General features: G+C 37.5%; 1 protein-coding gene across 3 annotated transcripts in view; it reads right to left on the bottom strand.

Moving 5' to 3' along the window:
* Nucleotides 1–17,329, bottom strand: part of TERF1 (telomeric repeat binding factor 1) — a 26,364-nt gene extending 9,035 nt beyond the window's left edge. The window contains exons 1-9 of one of the 3 annotated variants that reach the window (XM_068672093.1): nt 17,121–17,329; nt 13,971–14,066; nt 12,287–12,417; nt 10,978–11,064; nt 8,725–8,874; nt 5,926–6,032; nt 4,217–4,276; nt 4,082–4,125; nt 2,910–2,974 (exon numbers count right to left, since the gene is read on the bottom strand). In XM_068672093.1, coding sequence (XP_068528194.1) covers nt 2,910–2,974; nt 4,082–4,125; nt 4,217–4,276; nt 5,926–6,032; nt 8,725–8,874; nt 10,978–11,064; nt 12,287–12,417; nt 13,971–14,066; nt 17,121–17,286 — 906 coding nt within the window. In that variant the 5' untranslated portion in view covers nt 17,287–17,329. The remainder of the gene's footprint in view (nt 1–2,909; nt 2,975–4,081; nt 4,126–4,216; nt 4,277–5,925; nt 6,033–8,724; nt 8,875–10,977; nt 11,065–12,286; nt 12,418–13,970; nt 14,067–17,120) is intronic. The other 2 variants (XM_068672094.1, XM_068672095.1) reach the window with 2 other exon arrangements.

Here is a 17,329-nt window from a genome sequence, read left to right as displayed (position 1 = left end):
AAAACTTTCCTAAGTATAATCTTTATTCAAGTACCACTGTTACGCTTGACCTACCGCACCAGTTAATTCAAACACTTCCAGCACAGAGACAATCACAACTGTTGTTACTTGTTGTAGTGATTAATTACATTTGCTGTTAACATTTTTTTTTGTTTGTTTTCTGCTTTTAAAATTGGTAACAGCAGGCTTTCTTTGCAGACAAGTTTCTTCACTTTAACATATAACTGTGCAGCCTTCTGTACAGGTAAATCAGAAACCAACCCATTTTTCCCTCTTCACCAAGCAGCTATATTGATCAGTAAGTTGTCTCACCACACATGCCAACAAACTGCCTGTGCTCTGGGATGGCAGTTGTGTAGACTCTGGCACTGCTGTTACAAGCTACCAAGACTGGTTGAGAGACCAGACATAAAGCAGCACTGTGCTTGAGCTAACATAATCACAGTGCCTGGCCCAGAGCAATCTGACCTTTGGCTAGCTCAGAACGCTGGCAGAGCAAACTTCAGTTTGCCAGACAGCCTGCGTAAATGCACCATCCCTTATCAAAAGATCTTGTTATGCCTCAGAGCCAGTTTTGTTCTAGCTATCCCCTTTCCCTTGTGCATGCTGGGACTCTTTGCTCTGAAACTTTCTTCAAGTTCAAATTTATGGATTTTTTCTATACAAGTCTGACTAAATTCTGAAACCTTAGATTTTTCAGACATTTAAGCAAATTGTCAGACTGATTTTAGATAATTCAAAGGACTGACCATACACATATAGAGAATAGGTTGAGTACAAACAGCTCCCTGATGTCTCTGTGACACTTGCATCCCATAAGAGTTCAATTTAGGAATGAGAAAAAGTACATTTCCTTTCAATAGCACTCCAGACTGCTGTATGCCGTTAACTGAAAACGCAGCAATGAAAGGCTGTAAACAGGCACTGAACCATTGCAGTGAAATGCCATTTACAAAACAAGAGCAAACAATGCCAACATTGAAAGAGGGACTGGATGGAAAAGGAAGTTCTAGAAGTCAACAGCTCTGACATTCACAGCATTCTTTCATGCATGTGGATTATCTTATACAACCCAGATAATTAAGCAGAGGTGTGGATTTATTGTTTAAAAGACCAATTATCATGGCTTTCTTTGCAATATTTATGAGGTCTCACTAGTATGGCATAAATATCAGAGCAAATGCGTAGTTTTCTAAATGTTCAGATTGAGTTTTAATTTCTTTCAAGCTTTTACAATTTTTTCAGAGTTTTCACTACTATCAAATACCCTTTTCTATAGCTTTCTATACATTCCATAAATTTACATTTCAAATAAGGTTGAATTTATAATAACAGAATTAAGCATACAGCATTTTTTTTCCAATGAGATCTGTGCACAAGCCCGAGGTCTCAACTCACTGTTTGTAGCCATCTCAGTAAATACTGCCTGAATAAATAAATAGATGAATATAAAGCTGTCATTAATTGTGTCAATTGGGGTCCAACTAGTTTCAAACTTCATGTTGTAAACAAGACTGACAGAAGTGTGCATGCCTGTCAGCAACTGTCTGACAAGATACCTGTTCATGTATGAAATAGAAAAAAAAATACTTACTATGCTTTTGAATGCAACAGGCAAATCCTGTGAGCATTGATTTTTTTTTTTTTTTTTAAGGTTTTTAGGGCACTGACTGTATTTGCAACTGCTAAAGAGACTCTCAGTGATGTAAATATTCCTAAGATTTGTGAGAAAATAAAGAACTACATGTTTATACATGTATGTAGCTAGGGGCTCAACCTCCAATATATGGTGGTACTGTATCTTAACAACATTAGAACTCTCATTAGGACCTCAACCAATTTGAAGAAAGAATACAAATGAAGATTTAACCAATTCTTCAACTTCACTAAAAATTCTTAAAATGATAGGAATAATTACAACTCTCCTCAAGGACTGTCTGGAAAAGAAAACACATGCCAGTTCATCCTTTGGTATTAAATGAAAAGTTAAGTATCAAAATGAACACCAGAAGAATGAAACAGCCTGCACCAAAACGAACACATTTAGTTAATGGCACAAACTCTCAACAGAAAGACTTTATATTACTTCTAAAGAGATTCTCTTAAGAGGAATACATTTATTTAATATTAATTTTGTTCAGAAGTGCTTTATCATTTTATCATAAATGAAGAAAATGAGCTATATACAAGCTCAGTTTGTAGCAGTTAATCCCTAACATCAAATCAGCTTCAAATTCACTTCTATTAAGGAATACACGTCTGTACTTTTCACCTGTAGGGTATTATAGAATTGCTGAATATAATGGAGTAGGTTTAATCATGAAGAGAGTTCAAATGACTATTTGAAATGTAGCATTATAAAAATCTTTTTTTTTTGGCTTATAAAATCAAAACAGTTTCTTAAGTAAATAAATCAAAACTTTGTTTATCTGAGGTATTAAGTTATTAAATCTCTATTCAGCTTCTGAGTTGGAGAAAAACAACTTTGATGTCTTATGGGCAAATGACATACCAAATTCTTTAACACAAAGTTTTACTATTTTTATTTTTTATTTTTAAATAAAAACTTGCACGTTTTCAATTTCACAAAAACATCTAAAAAGACTCAGACTAAGTTTTAGCACTACTAATATTTGAACAAATTCAAATCTCATGAGCATTAGCAACAATACTTGAGATGGTACCAGAAATACTTTTTTTTTTTCCCTCTAAGACAGAAATTAGAACTTAAACAACTTGAATAATGTAAAAACAACTTAAAAAGAACTTAAACAGCTTGAATAATGTAAAAGAATCTTAAACCCAAGAATTTTGAATGCTGAGTCTAATACAGCTGGAAAAAAAAAAAAAAATTCTACTGCAGGGCAGATTCATTTTCTCTCTACTTAGAATATAAATCAAATACAAACCTGTCTTCTTCGGCCAGAAGTCTGACTATCTACAACTTCTTCCACATTTTGCAAGCTGTTCAGAGCTAGAAACAATTAACACACATTCAGATTGATATGAAGTCAACATTAAAGCAGTACATTCTAGCAATTCTACAGTTCTATTTCAAACGCTAACAATTATGTGAGACTACAATGTACTGTTTTGATATGCTTGGACAGAGTGGGAAAATTTCAGTGTTCATATATGAACATACTTTTATATATGTATACACATAATCTCGCCTTAGTCCAAGGACTAAGTACTCTATTCAAGAAAGTGACTATTTTGTATGAGACAGAGCTCACAGAAGAGTTATTTTACGCAATTAGGTAAAAAATGCTATGTACCAATGAAAAATTTTTATTTTACGCTTAAAAAAATACTCCTACTATATGCATCTCTTTCAGTTTAGGTACAGAGAATAGAAATTAACCAGTGGTCAGAAATATTATACTTCTTGTATAGGTTCTATCTTTTCCATAGAAGATATGTGAGGTTCTAACTGAGGCAAGTAACCATGCTATCCCAACAGTTCACCCTTCCAAGCACAACAGAAGCAACAGATAACTGTGGGTAGACAAGTAGGTATGTCAGACAGCAGCTAGCCATGTGTGGCTATAACATCATCTCTTTGTGGTAATCAGGTGCTAATGATTTTCAGAACCTTGTAAGTGTGACAAAATCCATGACTTAAGCTTTTAAGAAAATAGTACCAGGATGATGCATGAACAGCCTAACCCTGCATTTTACTCTACAACTTTTTTTTTTTTTTTTCTGTCAGACAGCCTCTTTCCTTCCTTCACCCCAATGTTATCTACGTTGGATGCCCAAAAGAGACAAGTCTTATTACTATGTCTACTTTGGTACAGAATACCATCTAGTAAAACAAAAAAACCACAGCATAACAGAAAACAGAGAATGATTTTGCAAAATTAGTTGCCAGGGAACTTTAAAACATTTTGTAAATGCAGCAACACTCCACACATGCAGAAACCTGCAGACAGAAATCAGGAGCTTTCTTCTCACCATAATCATGTTTATAAGATTCCAATCAGATTGGAGAGCAGTTATCAAACCACCAACCCATTTGGAAAAACCAATGTCTGACATGACTTTATCTTGAAAGTATAAGAAATAAGCTAACACTCACTCTGAAGAACGCTACGTGCTCTGAGTTTCCTCATAGAATGACGCCTGCAAAGAATACAGAACTGAAGTAAAAATACAAAAAAAAAATAATCATGAAGCATGTATGACCAGAAGCCACACAAAAAATCATTTTTACCTTGATTTTGCTGCATCTTCAGGTAACTGATTTGTAGTACTTGGTTGCTCTTCTGTAAATCTTAAAATAAATAAAAATAATTTCCTAGACAGCAACTTGCCATTGATGTGAATCAACAGTATTTACATTAAATAAAATACCAAGATTTCTCTACAGAAACAGAGGCATACAAACGCTAACTACCTCAATCCACTTACTTATAATGCTACTGTTAATACTGAAAGTCTCGAAAAACATGGAACTTGTTCATGTGAAATAATTCCTTCCAGAAATTTACAAAATTATGCAATTACAGAAGTAACTCCTTCAACTTTTCCACAACATGACATGCATTTATTTGAAGATATAATGCATTTCATTTATTTTACTTACCTTACTTTTTGTTTGTTTGTACATTCTACGTCAATCAGTTTTCTTAACTAAATCATGCTAAGTATTGTAGGTATAAAACTGCAGAAACACAAACTCTATCCTGACCAAAAACCACAAAAACAAGTGGAAAAGCAAGTGGCAATAAACCTAGAATATCAGCATTACTTAAAAGACAGTCAAAGGGTAAAAAGGTAAACATGTTTCAGGTTTCCTCAGCACTTCTTATAAAAGTATTTATTTTGACGTTTCACATTGCCAGAGTCATACCCTATGTTCTGTCTGTGAAGCTACATATTTATTTATCATAATAGCAGAATCACTAAGCAAGTAGATCCTGCATTTAGCTGCAAGGAAAAAAGTAACACACAATTCCCTTTCCTTGTTCTCTCTCTTCATCAGATGACCTATAGCCTGAAATTAAAGACTAAAACGAGCTCAATCAAGTGTAAATGAAAACTTCTAACAAGCATTCCAATGTTTTTATTGTTATACAAGACTGACAGCTGTTTAAACTGAAAATCGTGCATCTTCAGCAAGTATTGGAACTCAATGCCAAGCTATCTGATGTAAATGCCAAGAATAACAACTACAGAAAGGCTAATACTTAAAAATAGAGAATAAATTAGTAGTTCATTTTCTGTTGGAGAGTGATTTGGAATATAATGTCCTTCCTTCTACTTTTAATTCCACAGGTTTCAAGTTACTATCCAAACATGTTCCTGCCATGGTTTTGGCTGGGACAGAGTTGGTTTTCTTTGCAGAGGCTCACACGATGTTGTTTTGTATTTTTGATGAAAACAATGGTGCTAACACACAGATGTTTTTAGTTGTTGAAGAGCAGCATTTAGAGACAAGGACTTTTTCTTGTTTCTTACGCTGTCCTGCCAGCTGGAGGTGCACAAGATGCTGGGAGGGGACACAGCCAGGACAGTTGACCCAGACTGACCAAAGGGATGTCCCACACCATGTGGCGCTGTGCTCAGCAACAAAAACTGGTGTTAAGAAGGAGGGGGGGGGGAGATATTGGGAGTGATGGTGTTTGTCTTCCCACAAAGCCATTATGTCTGTTGAGCCCAGCTCTCCTGGAAGTGGCTGAACACCTGCCTGCCGAAGGGAAGCAGCAAATGGATTCCTTGGTTTGCTTTGTTTGTGTGTACAGCTTTTTCTTTGCTTACTGAACTATCCTTATCGCAACCCTTTGAGTTCTCACACTTCTACCTTTCTGATTCTCGCCCCCATCCCACCTGGGGTGAGTATGTGAGCAGCTGAGTGGCAATGAGATGCCTGACAGGGTTATATCTCAACAGCCCCTCAGCACTAAAATGCTAAATACATACCTTTGTGTTGTTTCCAAATCATTTTCTTCCTCTTCACTGGCATTCACAGTTATATTCTGCAACACTACTGCTTCCAGTCCTTTAGACTCTACCTGCTCCATGGCTGCCTGTGAGAAATGGAATGGATGCTTCAAAATTATAGCAGCCAGAACATTAATTTAAATATAAGCTGCTATTTAGGTAAGTGTACTCTGCATTAGCTTTACTAACAGTACTTATTCCACAGACTCTTCAAAGGGTATTATCACTAAAGTTATTTGTTTCAGAACAATTGTAATGAGGTAGGTTGAAATCCATCAAAATCTTTACCAGCTAGTAATTCAGAGAAATTTTAGTCAAAGCCACAAGTAATATTTATATGAACTGAACGTATTGATGATGTGTGAAATACATTGCAGAGATCAAGACTGCAAATACTACTGAAGTACTCTGAAGTCTTTTTTTTTTTTTTTTTTAAGACTAGAGTACAAATTGAAAATGGATAGTCCTCACACATTCATCTAGTTACACTGATGTTAGAGCATGGCAAGATCAAGAATACTTAGAACACTTTCAAAGGTACGTCCAATCAAACTTTAAGCTTGCAAAACAAAACATTTTTTGTGAATACAGGAAAAGTTAACATCCTATCCTGCCTAAATTATTTTAACCACAAATTAAGATGATTCTTCCTCCTTTCCCAAGGAGAGAGGGATAGTCCATTATTCTATAAAATTTCTAGAGTATTATGAGATTAGTACTTTTCCCCAAAGTTCCTCTTATCTACTGGATATAACAACACCTTAAAAAAAGTCCATATGATGTCATTCATGCTACTTCGCCACTAATGTTCTTCTCTACTATCTTAAGGTCTACTTACCACCCAAGGGATACAAAAACTAGCTGTGCACCGTAATTACTAAGCAGAGCCAACCACTTTCTAACACTGTCTACACAACCTGAAAGGAGATCTATTTAGCAGTGGTCAAAGATGACTAAAAATCGTAACAGTTCAGAGTTGACAAGTTCACTGCAGGCCCAGAATGAATTCTCTTTCTGCTTAGCCAGTTGCTCCCATTTTTCATCCATTTCTTCTTTTCAGGGCTTGACTTTGCCTCCTGTTAGTTTTCTGTCATCTGTCCAATTTTCAGTCTTCTTGAAATCTTAACTTGTCCTTCACAGTAACTTGCATAATCTCTCAACATTTGTAAAAAACAGATAATGTAAAAGCAGTCTCTATTTCATTAATTCAAACATGAAAATACTGAAAGTTTTTTCCTGGTTACAGAATACTTCCACTCCCAGAAATTCCACAACTGCTCAACTTACCACAACTTTCAGCTGTTGATTTTCAAAATTCTGTCTTTACAGTCGTTGATGGTACCAAAACATGAGTGTAAGAAAGAATATGCTTCCATATAAGTAACTTGTAGAAAGGATTTAATTTAAAAAAATTGACTAATAACGCATTTTAAAAAGTAACAGTAACTTTCAAATTGTACTTCTCCCTAAAACTAGTTCTTTTTAAGGACTACTAAGTTATTACACAGAAAAAATTATAAGTATTCCCTGAGTGATCCTATTTGGATGGTCTTTTTTTTTTTTTTTTGCATTGAAGTATGTGCAGATTGTTCTTAGGGTAGTTTACTTCTAAGTTTCTTGAAGTGCAAGAATTTCATCAACAGTAGGAGCTGCAACCTTGTAGATTCCAGGCTTGATAGTAAGCTAGAAAAGGCAGTCTAGAGAACAACCTAGCGATACAGACCTTTTATATTTCCACATACAGCATAAGAAGAAAAAGAGCTAAAGCTAAGGTGTTTTTCTATAGAGAACACAGTGTACACTGCCAGGAAACAGTTATTTGTATTGTACAGAAAAGAGTGAACTCTTTACACTGTGCTATCCTCTACATCCTGGAGTAATTCAGGCTAAAGTAAAAATTGTTCAGAAGTAAGAATATTGCAACTTTGGTGCAGACAGTAAGAAGGATGTGCATACAGGCAGTAGGGAAGCAACACAGAGCCCAGGAATGCTAGTATGGAGTTTGGGGCCTTTGCTGACATCTCCAAACCTCTCTCTCTTCTTAGACTCAAATAAATTGCTTTGAAAAATAAACTTGAGAACTGGCAGCTGAGTAAAAACTACTGAAAAAAAATATTCCTCATATTATACTCTGAATACATTTGAGAGTTTCTCTAGTCTCTCTGGTAATAAAATGAAAACCCCAAAGGAACTTCAAGTTTGTTTATTTAGAATTTACCTCTTATTACCTTTAGATGTCTGTTTTTGTAATTGAGTGACTCAATATTCTTTTATAGTGAGTAAACATATGGGAAATTCTTCACAATCCTCCTGAAGATGAACTGCAGGAGGAATGTTGTTCTTGCCAATTTTAAATCACTTTCGAGCAAGATCGTTTGTAAGGAGCTTTTTTTTTATTTGCAGGAAAAAGCAGTAAGAGTTTTCAATCTCTAACTCCTCTGACATTCCTAAAGCTTTTAAACACATTAACAGGTCTTGATCTTTCACTGTTAATATAAGAAGTCTTATAGACTTAAAGAAGGCAAAATAAACATGAAATAGTTACATTATCCTTCAAGGAGTTCTAAGATCAGAACTGGTCCTCTTCCTCTGAAGTCTTATTCCTACCAACTCTCTTCTAATCATAAATTCAACTTTTTTTTTTTCCAATTAATAAGATCAGCCATAGGAAGACAAAGCTTTCCTTTCATCTAAGGCAGTAACTGAACCTAGTGTAAACAGTTTCCTTGAAAGTATGCATCTCTTTTGAAATAAGTTTTCGAAAATAGTTTGACATACCTGTAGTAAGAAGTTTTTTTCATTTTCTTTCATGAAACGTTCGACGTAAGACTTGACTTTACTTATCAAAAGGTCGTAATTGAAGCTTTGAAGAAGGGGAATATATGGATCCTTGCTTTTGATTATGGTTGCCAGCTTCACTCTTAAAGGCTAAAAAAAGCACATTTTCATGTGTCATATATACATATATATGTATGTATCTTGCAGTAATCTTAACATTATGATAAATAGGACCCACACAAAGCTAAAAAAGATTGTCATGTAGTTTTCTGAATAAATTCACGCTACAGTTTGAAAGGGTCCTACTGTGAACTAGGCACAATGCCAGGAGTTTGCTCTGTTTACATGCTCACCAAATATTAGGTGTAACTTCCCAGAGATGTACACTTTCATTCCATTTATGAATAACGTTGAAAGCAGTGTAGTAAATGGAGCAAAACGTACACCCAGAAAGGGACACTCATTACTGGGTTTCTTTTCTCATATACTGCCTCTGCAGATTGACACTGAAACAGGTCTACAGTGTTCAGGAAAAGGACTACTTAGTACAGCAACATTAAAACCACAAAAGTACTCATAATTAATCACAACGTTGTTTGTCTACCAACCACTCTGAATCATGCAGAGAGCAACACAGCCAGCATCTAACTTGTGTACAGGCTGCACTCTTGTTTACCAACTTGAATAATACTATTACCTCAGCCTACATCAGTGCAAGGACATCGAGGCCCTGGAACGTGTCCAGAAAAGGGCTAAAAATGAGGAGCTTGGAATCCAAGTCCTATGAGTGGCTGAGGGAATTGGGGTTGTTTAGTCTAGAGAAGAGGATGCTCAGGGAAGACCTTAGTACAGTCTACAACTACCTGAAAGGAAGGTGTGGGGAGCTGGGGGTCCACCTCTTCTCACACGTAACTAGTGACAGGACTAGATGGAAGGGCCTCAAGTTGCACCAGGGGAGAATAAGGTTATAAATTAGGAGACATTTCTTCTCAGAAAGAGCAGTCAGTTATTGGAATGGGTTGCCCAAGGAGCTGGTGGCATCACCATCCCTGGGGGTGTTCAAGGAAAGGTTGGGCATGGTGCTTAGGGACGTGGGTTAGTGAATGACATTGGTAGTAGGGGGATGGTTGGACCAGATGGTCTTGGAGGTCTCTTCCAGCCTTAATGATTCTGTGATTTTCTAAACAGATGAATCTTCTGAAAAATTTATCTGAATCTGTTATACACATACTACTATTTATGTAGAACACGTGTTCTAATATACCAGAGGAACATACAGGCAGCATTTTTGTCTGCCTTCTTTTCACCTGCAGCCCTCGCCTTCCTTTGTTCTTTTTTTCATCCTGTTTTCCTCAATGGTGTAGCACACTGTGAGCCATCATGTTCTGCCTCCACAAAATGCAAGGGTGGGGAAAATGAGGGGACTGTCAGTACTTCTATCTTTTAGCTGATAAATGAAGTACAAGTAAAGAAGGACCTAAGCAAGCACTGCACACATTCAAAAGAGAGGTCAAAAGTCTATATACAATCTGCTTCTTTCTTCTATTTTTCAGCTTCCTATAAGCAGTCCCCATTACCGCAATGGTCTATAGGTTGCTGAAGTCATTACTATAAGTGGACTTAGGGTTTTCAGCAAATTCAGGCATGTGCATTAGCTATTATTTTAAACAGACATGCACTTAGACTTGCATCTTCATGAAGCAATGACCATCAAACCAGGAAGGGCCCTAGCCCTGATGTTATCTGGTCCAGAAAGAGGCATAACATCCACTCTGTAATGGACGCTAATGACCCTTCCTTCCTTCTGATGATTCAGTCTGTAGAACACTAACCAATGGAGAAGACAAACAGACCACGCTACAAAGGCTCAGAAAAAGTCAAAAGCCCAATTAGAGCAGTGGCCCCATCATTTCTTTACCAGCGCAATTATACTGTGAAAACTGCAGCATCACCTTCCCAGAATTCCTCATCTCTCATTCAAAGTGGGAAAGGAGATTAAGTTTAGACCGCTGCTGCCCACAGTGAAGAACAAACGCTGCTAAAAGCAATCATTTTACTCCCCCAAATCATGCATTATTTCTATCATTTCCCTTTCTCCAAATATCCTTTTGCACTGAGAGCTGCCACAGGTATGAAAGTGATTGCGCCTAGTGGAATTAGGATAAAGCTATGCAGGTAGCATTTGCCACCTTTGGGAAACTGTTCTCTTCTTCTCCCCTAAAATAAGAAAAAAAAAAAAGAGCACGTTACTACCTTATCTGATTCCGAGTCCGTAAACATCCTTTCAAGAACTTCAGCAGCCTCCTTAAAATATCTTTTTTCCATATGGACTGCTACAACCTACAAGCAATATAGTTACACTTATAAAATATGCTGAAATACATTTCACCTGAAAAAGAACAACAAAAAAACACCACCATCACAAAAAAATGGAGGTCACACTTCTGTGATTTTGTGAGACTTCCAGAATCCTGAGATCTATACATTTAGAAACATGACCAACAATTATTGAGTTATTACAGTTAGTTCTGAAATAATATTAAACTTCTTGTATAAAGAGTGGGGATTTAAAGACAAATCTGATGCACTGATGCACGTTTTCCCTTACTTACCTTTTTCATCTCCCTTACCATTACTTCCATCTTCCCCTGAAGGGCATTTTCAGACCTAACAGTTGTGAAATATCCCTCATGTGCAACTTAATAGAGTGCTCTCATTTGCAACAGTAATAAAAATGTCAAGTGGTCACATTAAACGCAGTTAAAGAGAGGACACATCCAATTCAGCATTGCACTGAAGCACATTTGTGATTATGCATGTAATATTTCAGACAATGATTCAAAAAAAAAAAAACCAACAAAACAACTGGTAATTATTTCTTTTTAAGCACACATATTTTGTAGCTATCTCCAAATAAAAAAAAAAAAAACAAACACTTAGAAGAATGAATATAAATTGTTCTGTCTTAACTCCAGTTCAACAGCATGTCCACACTTAGTTCTACCACGTTTGGAAAGACCAGCAAAATGGAGTTGTTAAAGTGTTTCTGAACATATAGGAGTTTTATCACAGGAAAGTTTGAGTTTTAAGGAAATTCAGAGCAGGTCAAGATTTTTTTTTCCAAGCGCTTTTCATCTCAAAACATATTTCTCAAAAAAGAAAAAAACAAACAACCACCACCATCATTACCAGGAACAGGTAAATTTATATGTGTTTCTCACTGAAATCAGAAGTGTTATAATACAGAGAATTACTCATAAGCCAAAAAAACTCATCTGAAAGTAAAGCTATTCAAGCTATATTTTAAAGCTCGATATAAACATTATGAAATTGATATAATTTTTATTTTTTTTTCCAAATTATCCCAGTTTGAAATTCTTTCAAAACCTGCCAAACAGGAACCAATCTAGATAGGGAAAGTTTCCATGTACAGCTTTGTTTATACTGTAATTGGAAACAGAACAAACTCGGAAAATTCAGTTCGGATTGTTCATAGCCCAAGCTCCGTTTTAACAGAACGAATAGCTAGCATCCTGAAGTGTTTTGAATAAATAACACAGACCTGAATTTGAATCAAGCGACGAATATCTTCGTGAAGCTTATCAAATTTACTTTCTTCCCTCTCAAGTAAAGTCCAATAAGACAGAGCAGATTCCAAAGGTGAAATTCTTGGATCCTCTTCAAAATTGCATTCTTAGGGGAAAAAAATAGAAATTGGTATTTAAAACAAAACTTAAAGGAGGAAGCTAAGCATATTTCATTATGTATACACAATGAAGTCCTATGTACTATAAATCATTACAAATCCTTTCCCCTCAAATAATTTTTAGTCTCCTTTTTCAGGTGTGTTTAAGAGACTTGAAGCAATCTTCACCTTTTTAGAGCCTCTTTCTTCCTGATGTTGCTAATAACAATATTGTTGCATTTTTAGGAAAGATTATGCATCTTCTACTTATTCAATTAAAATGCTACTTGAAATAGTGCTACGCTTAGCATTATGTATTGGGGATGGTATTAATAATACTTTTACAATAAGCTTGGCATCAATTTTCATAACATTTAGTATTGCTGCTTTGGATTTGTAACAAAGCACAATCCTGATCTCTCTGTATTACCATGTCTTAACTTTTTGTTGTATTAGAACAGGTTAAAGTGAGAGGGAAATTCAAACAACGTAACACAGGACTGTTCACTGAAAAAGCAGAAGCAGCCATGTCATTGTGCTAATATTAAGGTTTGGGAACATTCTCAGCAAGCAGAATCAGTGACCAGTTCCAGACAAAACACAGCCTAGCCAAATAACCACCCCCCTCCCCTCAACACTCTACAGTTTCCCTGTCTTATCAATACATGGTTTGGGTTTGGAAGGGATGTTACAGATCATACACTTCCAACCCCCCCACCATGGTCAGGGACACCTCCCACCAGACCAGCTTGCTCCAAGCCCCATCTAAACTGGCCTTAAACAATTCCAAGCATGCAGCATTAAATTAAAGCTGAGTAGCTACTTTTAATTTTATAAAAGTAAGTCTTTGTGGCACTTCTAGGCTAGAATACACCTTTGTTCTTCAATGCTTATACTGGCGAGACTGCTTTTAAAAATCTTAAATCTCACTAAGTTTTATGAAGCAGCAAAGAAGTTACGTCTTCCAAAAACTTGTGCATGGGCACAGAAGCTGCTCAGCCAAATTAGTGAGTTGTGGCTAACTTACAGCCAAACAAAAGACACAACAGTGAATAAAAATCCCAAAGACCTGCTGCCAGCCAAAAGTCTTATGACCTTCTGTAAAAAGAAAGGCCATTAACCTTTTCATCCATATTCTTGCTCCTACTGTCTGTCCCACTTTAATTTCTAGATTTACAATTGCAGAAAGAAATGCCCCCTCTGCACTTTATACTTGCAGATATTTCTTACTAAGGGCCAGTCAATCTTCTCAAGTATATTTCTTTTGTCGATGCTGCTGTGACAGAAAGACACACAATTTGACCAGCATATAAGCATATGCAGCATATAAGCATTCAAACTTTGTGCAATAAAATCATCACAGGGTAATGCCGGTCCTGCATATAGCTCAGGTGCATGTGGAACACTAGCAGTTTAAGTGCAGAGATTTCAGCCATTTTATATATATACACATAACATTAGAAGCAATGTGAAAGCATATCTAATACACATCTATGCAAGTTCATTCAGATCTTCTTAAACAGCAAGTGGCCAAAAAAATAAAAAAAATCAGAGCATTTACCAAGTTTTTTTCCGTTTGCAATTCTTATCAAGAGCTGACAGAGGTACACCATTTTTTTCTGATGTGTAGCTATTTCGGAGAAGCCATTAATAACAGCTGGAAAAGAAGGGAAAAAGTTAAGTCAGTCTTGCTCCAGCAGTGCCACAGTGTGGCTACAAATATACTAGACAATGCATTATCAGACTAAAGATGCTTCATCAGATCCCTAATGACTTAGAAAGTTAGCAGATTATCAGTTAATGTTCTTCCCTGTTCTAAGAACACAAGTCATATTTAAGCACTTGACCATAAAAATGTATTCCTCTTGCGGTTTGCAACAGTAGTTTAGAAGTGGCAAGATGCATCACCTTTTTTTTTTTTTTTAAACAAAACAAAACAAAAACTTAACACTACAGTATCTTACATAAACAAATGAAAGTTTGTTTTGCTCACTAGCTTAGCAGAAAAGACCGACAACTATCTGCTCCAGAGAACATTTCCATGGAGTGCCCACCCAGCAGAGCCCCAAGCAGACTGCTAACACTCACAATGTTGCTGTGGCAACTGGCAGACCAAACGCAGTAAAAGCTACCAGAGCGTAGGCAGAAACCTAAACCCACAAGGGAAATCCTCCTCATGGGGTTGGAAGGTCACAAGGATTACTGTATATTTCAGACAGGGAGCTGTGGTGAGATTATTTCCATCGTGCTGATTACTGTGAACTTCACATTTTAACGTGCTGTATGCAGTAATTCATCTTCACAGCACGAATGGAAACATTCAAAATGAAAAGCAAAGAACCTGTCAAGCTGCTCACCTAAGACAGCTGCAGACTGAGCACCCTATTTCAGGATGTTTCAGAGGCAGCCTAGCCAAAGCCATGATTGTGCAGCAGGGCATGCCCTGCATAACCCCCAGTTTTGCCCTGACACACCCAGAACACAACATGTATTGGTTTCCTTGCAATTACTTGGCTTCCTTGCTCAGTAGCGTATGAGCATGCCCTAGAGAACAGTGGATAAGTATCCAATTACAAACTAATTAAGAAAACCCTGAATGATTACTTAACCTACTATCAAGCAGGATATTGTCATTTGGGCTTCGAAGAACACGTTTTCACTTCTGTTTCTGTGAGGATAGGTGATGCAAAAACTCTAGCTAAAATCGGAAGTGAAAAAAAAAAAAAAAACAACATTGCTTAGAATAGCAGTGAAGTGCCACTAATTTATGCACAAATTTATGCATCTCCCATAGCAGGCAACACAGTTCAGCTTCAGTAAGTTTGGATAGTGAGTTTGTTGCTAGAGATCCCCATGCCCTGAAGATGGCGCCAGAGCTTGGGAGTTTCTGAAGCAGGATGAAGGCTGCAGGTGAGCAATGCAACAGAAAAAGGAGTTCAACTTAGCAAGTGGCTTCAAATCATTCAGCTTTCTCTGCTCCTCCATTTGCTTTTATGGTGCACCTACACTAGTGTTAATTCAGGGTAGGGCTGCGTTTTTAAACAAAACGTCCTGTGCTTTGGATTGTATCACAAAGCAGTCTTGATTACAGGCACTAAATTCCCTTACAGCTACTCTAAAGGAGAAGAAACCTTGATATGTTTACCGAGTGAAAAACAGGTCCAATTATGCACAAGTAATGCAACAAATATTAATTGACATGGACTTATTAAGCTTTTCTAGAATCTGTTTCTCTGTTAATTCATTTGTTAGAAGTGCCCTTGAATATAAATTGTTCCCCTCTCAATAACCACTCAAATGTACTTAATTTCTTAGCTTTTCATTAGAAGATCTAGAAACCCTGTTCCATGTAGATACCTAAACAAGCTAGTTCTGGTGATAGACCCATCAAAGCAGGATAAGGTAGGCAAGGCACATAATGCTGCCATGCTGTCTTTGAACCACAGACTACCTAGACAGGTAAACTATTCCTACTTGGTAGTGTACTGAGCTGCATGTAAGTATTATGCATTTCCTAACAAAATAGCTCCTTTTACAGTTTTGCATTTGCTTCAGTTTAAACTGACTTTCAGGCTGACTGCCAACCAGTATTTCAGTAGGGTCTCATTTTGATGTATACAAGAGTAACAGTTGTGTTCCCAACAATAACAAAACAAGCTTTTTCTAATGCAGTCTTATGGGTGCACATAGCTTTTTCCATAGATTATTACACTCTTGACATAATAACATTACAGCACCAACTCTGATAATGAACTCTCACATACCAGATTTTCTATTATTTCCCAGTTCCGTGTAACTCTGTATTCTGCACAAATATTCATTCTAAAAACTGTTTCTATTAATACAATCTCCTAAAGTCTTCCCATTCTCCTTGGGAGATATTCCACTCTGTGCCTTGTCCGTGCTTCCCATCTGTCTTCATGAAATTTCATAGCAATTCTCCTACTGAGCTGCAGCCCCAAGGCTGAGAAGCACCATTAATAATGAAATCTAACAGCCCCCCACTTGGTGCATTTCATTATCTTTAGATTTCTTAATCTCACTATTTCTCATATTAATCTCTTTACTATTCATTCTGCATACCATGGTATTCAGTTCTTTGCAAAAGTTTAAATAAGTCATACCTATTGCTATTCTCTTGACCTTTTACTTTGCTTAAGAAAAAAAATCCTCCAAAGCTCTAACCTGGTACCTGATTTTTTATTTTTTCCAAACAGAAAAAAAATCACTGTAAATCTATCAAATCTGAGGTCAAGACAATTTGCTCTACCTATTAAAAATCCTCACTCTTAAGTGTTCCTCATTTCAAATACAAACTTTTCCATTCACAATCCAGCCACGAGGCTTTGTTCCACCTGCATCCGATGGATTCTAACTACTTCAAAACCTCTTAGCATTCTATCAGAAGCCAGGACTTAAACTCAGGAACCCGGTTTATTTAAGTTACCCTAACTTTTGCATCTCCTTACTAAAACCTCTTCAACCTTCCAGCAGCCCTGAGCCACCAGCACCTGAGGCCTCAGGTTCTGTAACAGGACGGTACATACACCACGCGTACTTCACAGCACCCTGGTGATGCAGCCAGGCCGAGCAGAGCCCTCCCTCAGCACCCAGCAGCTCGGCGGCTCCCAAAATCTCCTCAGCGCCGCCACCCGCCCCCGCTGAGGGGACGAACCGACAGCCCCGTCCTGACGGGGAGGAGCCCCCTCACCCTGCGCCACGGCCCTCCACCGCCTGAACTCGGCGGCTCGGCCCTCCACGAAGTGCCGGCACAGGCGGCAGCAGCTCAGCTCCAGCACCCAGCCCGCCGCCACCGCCTCGGTCGCCGCCGCCAGCGCCACGCGGTCCCCTGAGGCACAGTCGCCCTCGGCCGCCATCTTGGACCTCGCTCGCCCGCCAACGCGCCCCTCGCCCCGCCCC

Source organism: Anas acuta, chromosome 2 (genome assembly GCF_963932015.1).
Source record: "Anas acuta chromosome 2, bAnaAcu1.1, whole genome shotgun sequence".
NCBI classification, from domain to species: domain Eukaryota; kingdom Metazoa; phylum Chordata; class Aves; order Anseriformes; family Anatidae; genus Anas; species Anas acuta.
Note: the sequence above shows the minus strand (reverse complement) of the source record. Positions and strands in the feature narration are given on the sequence as shown.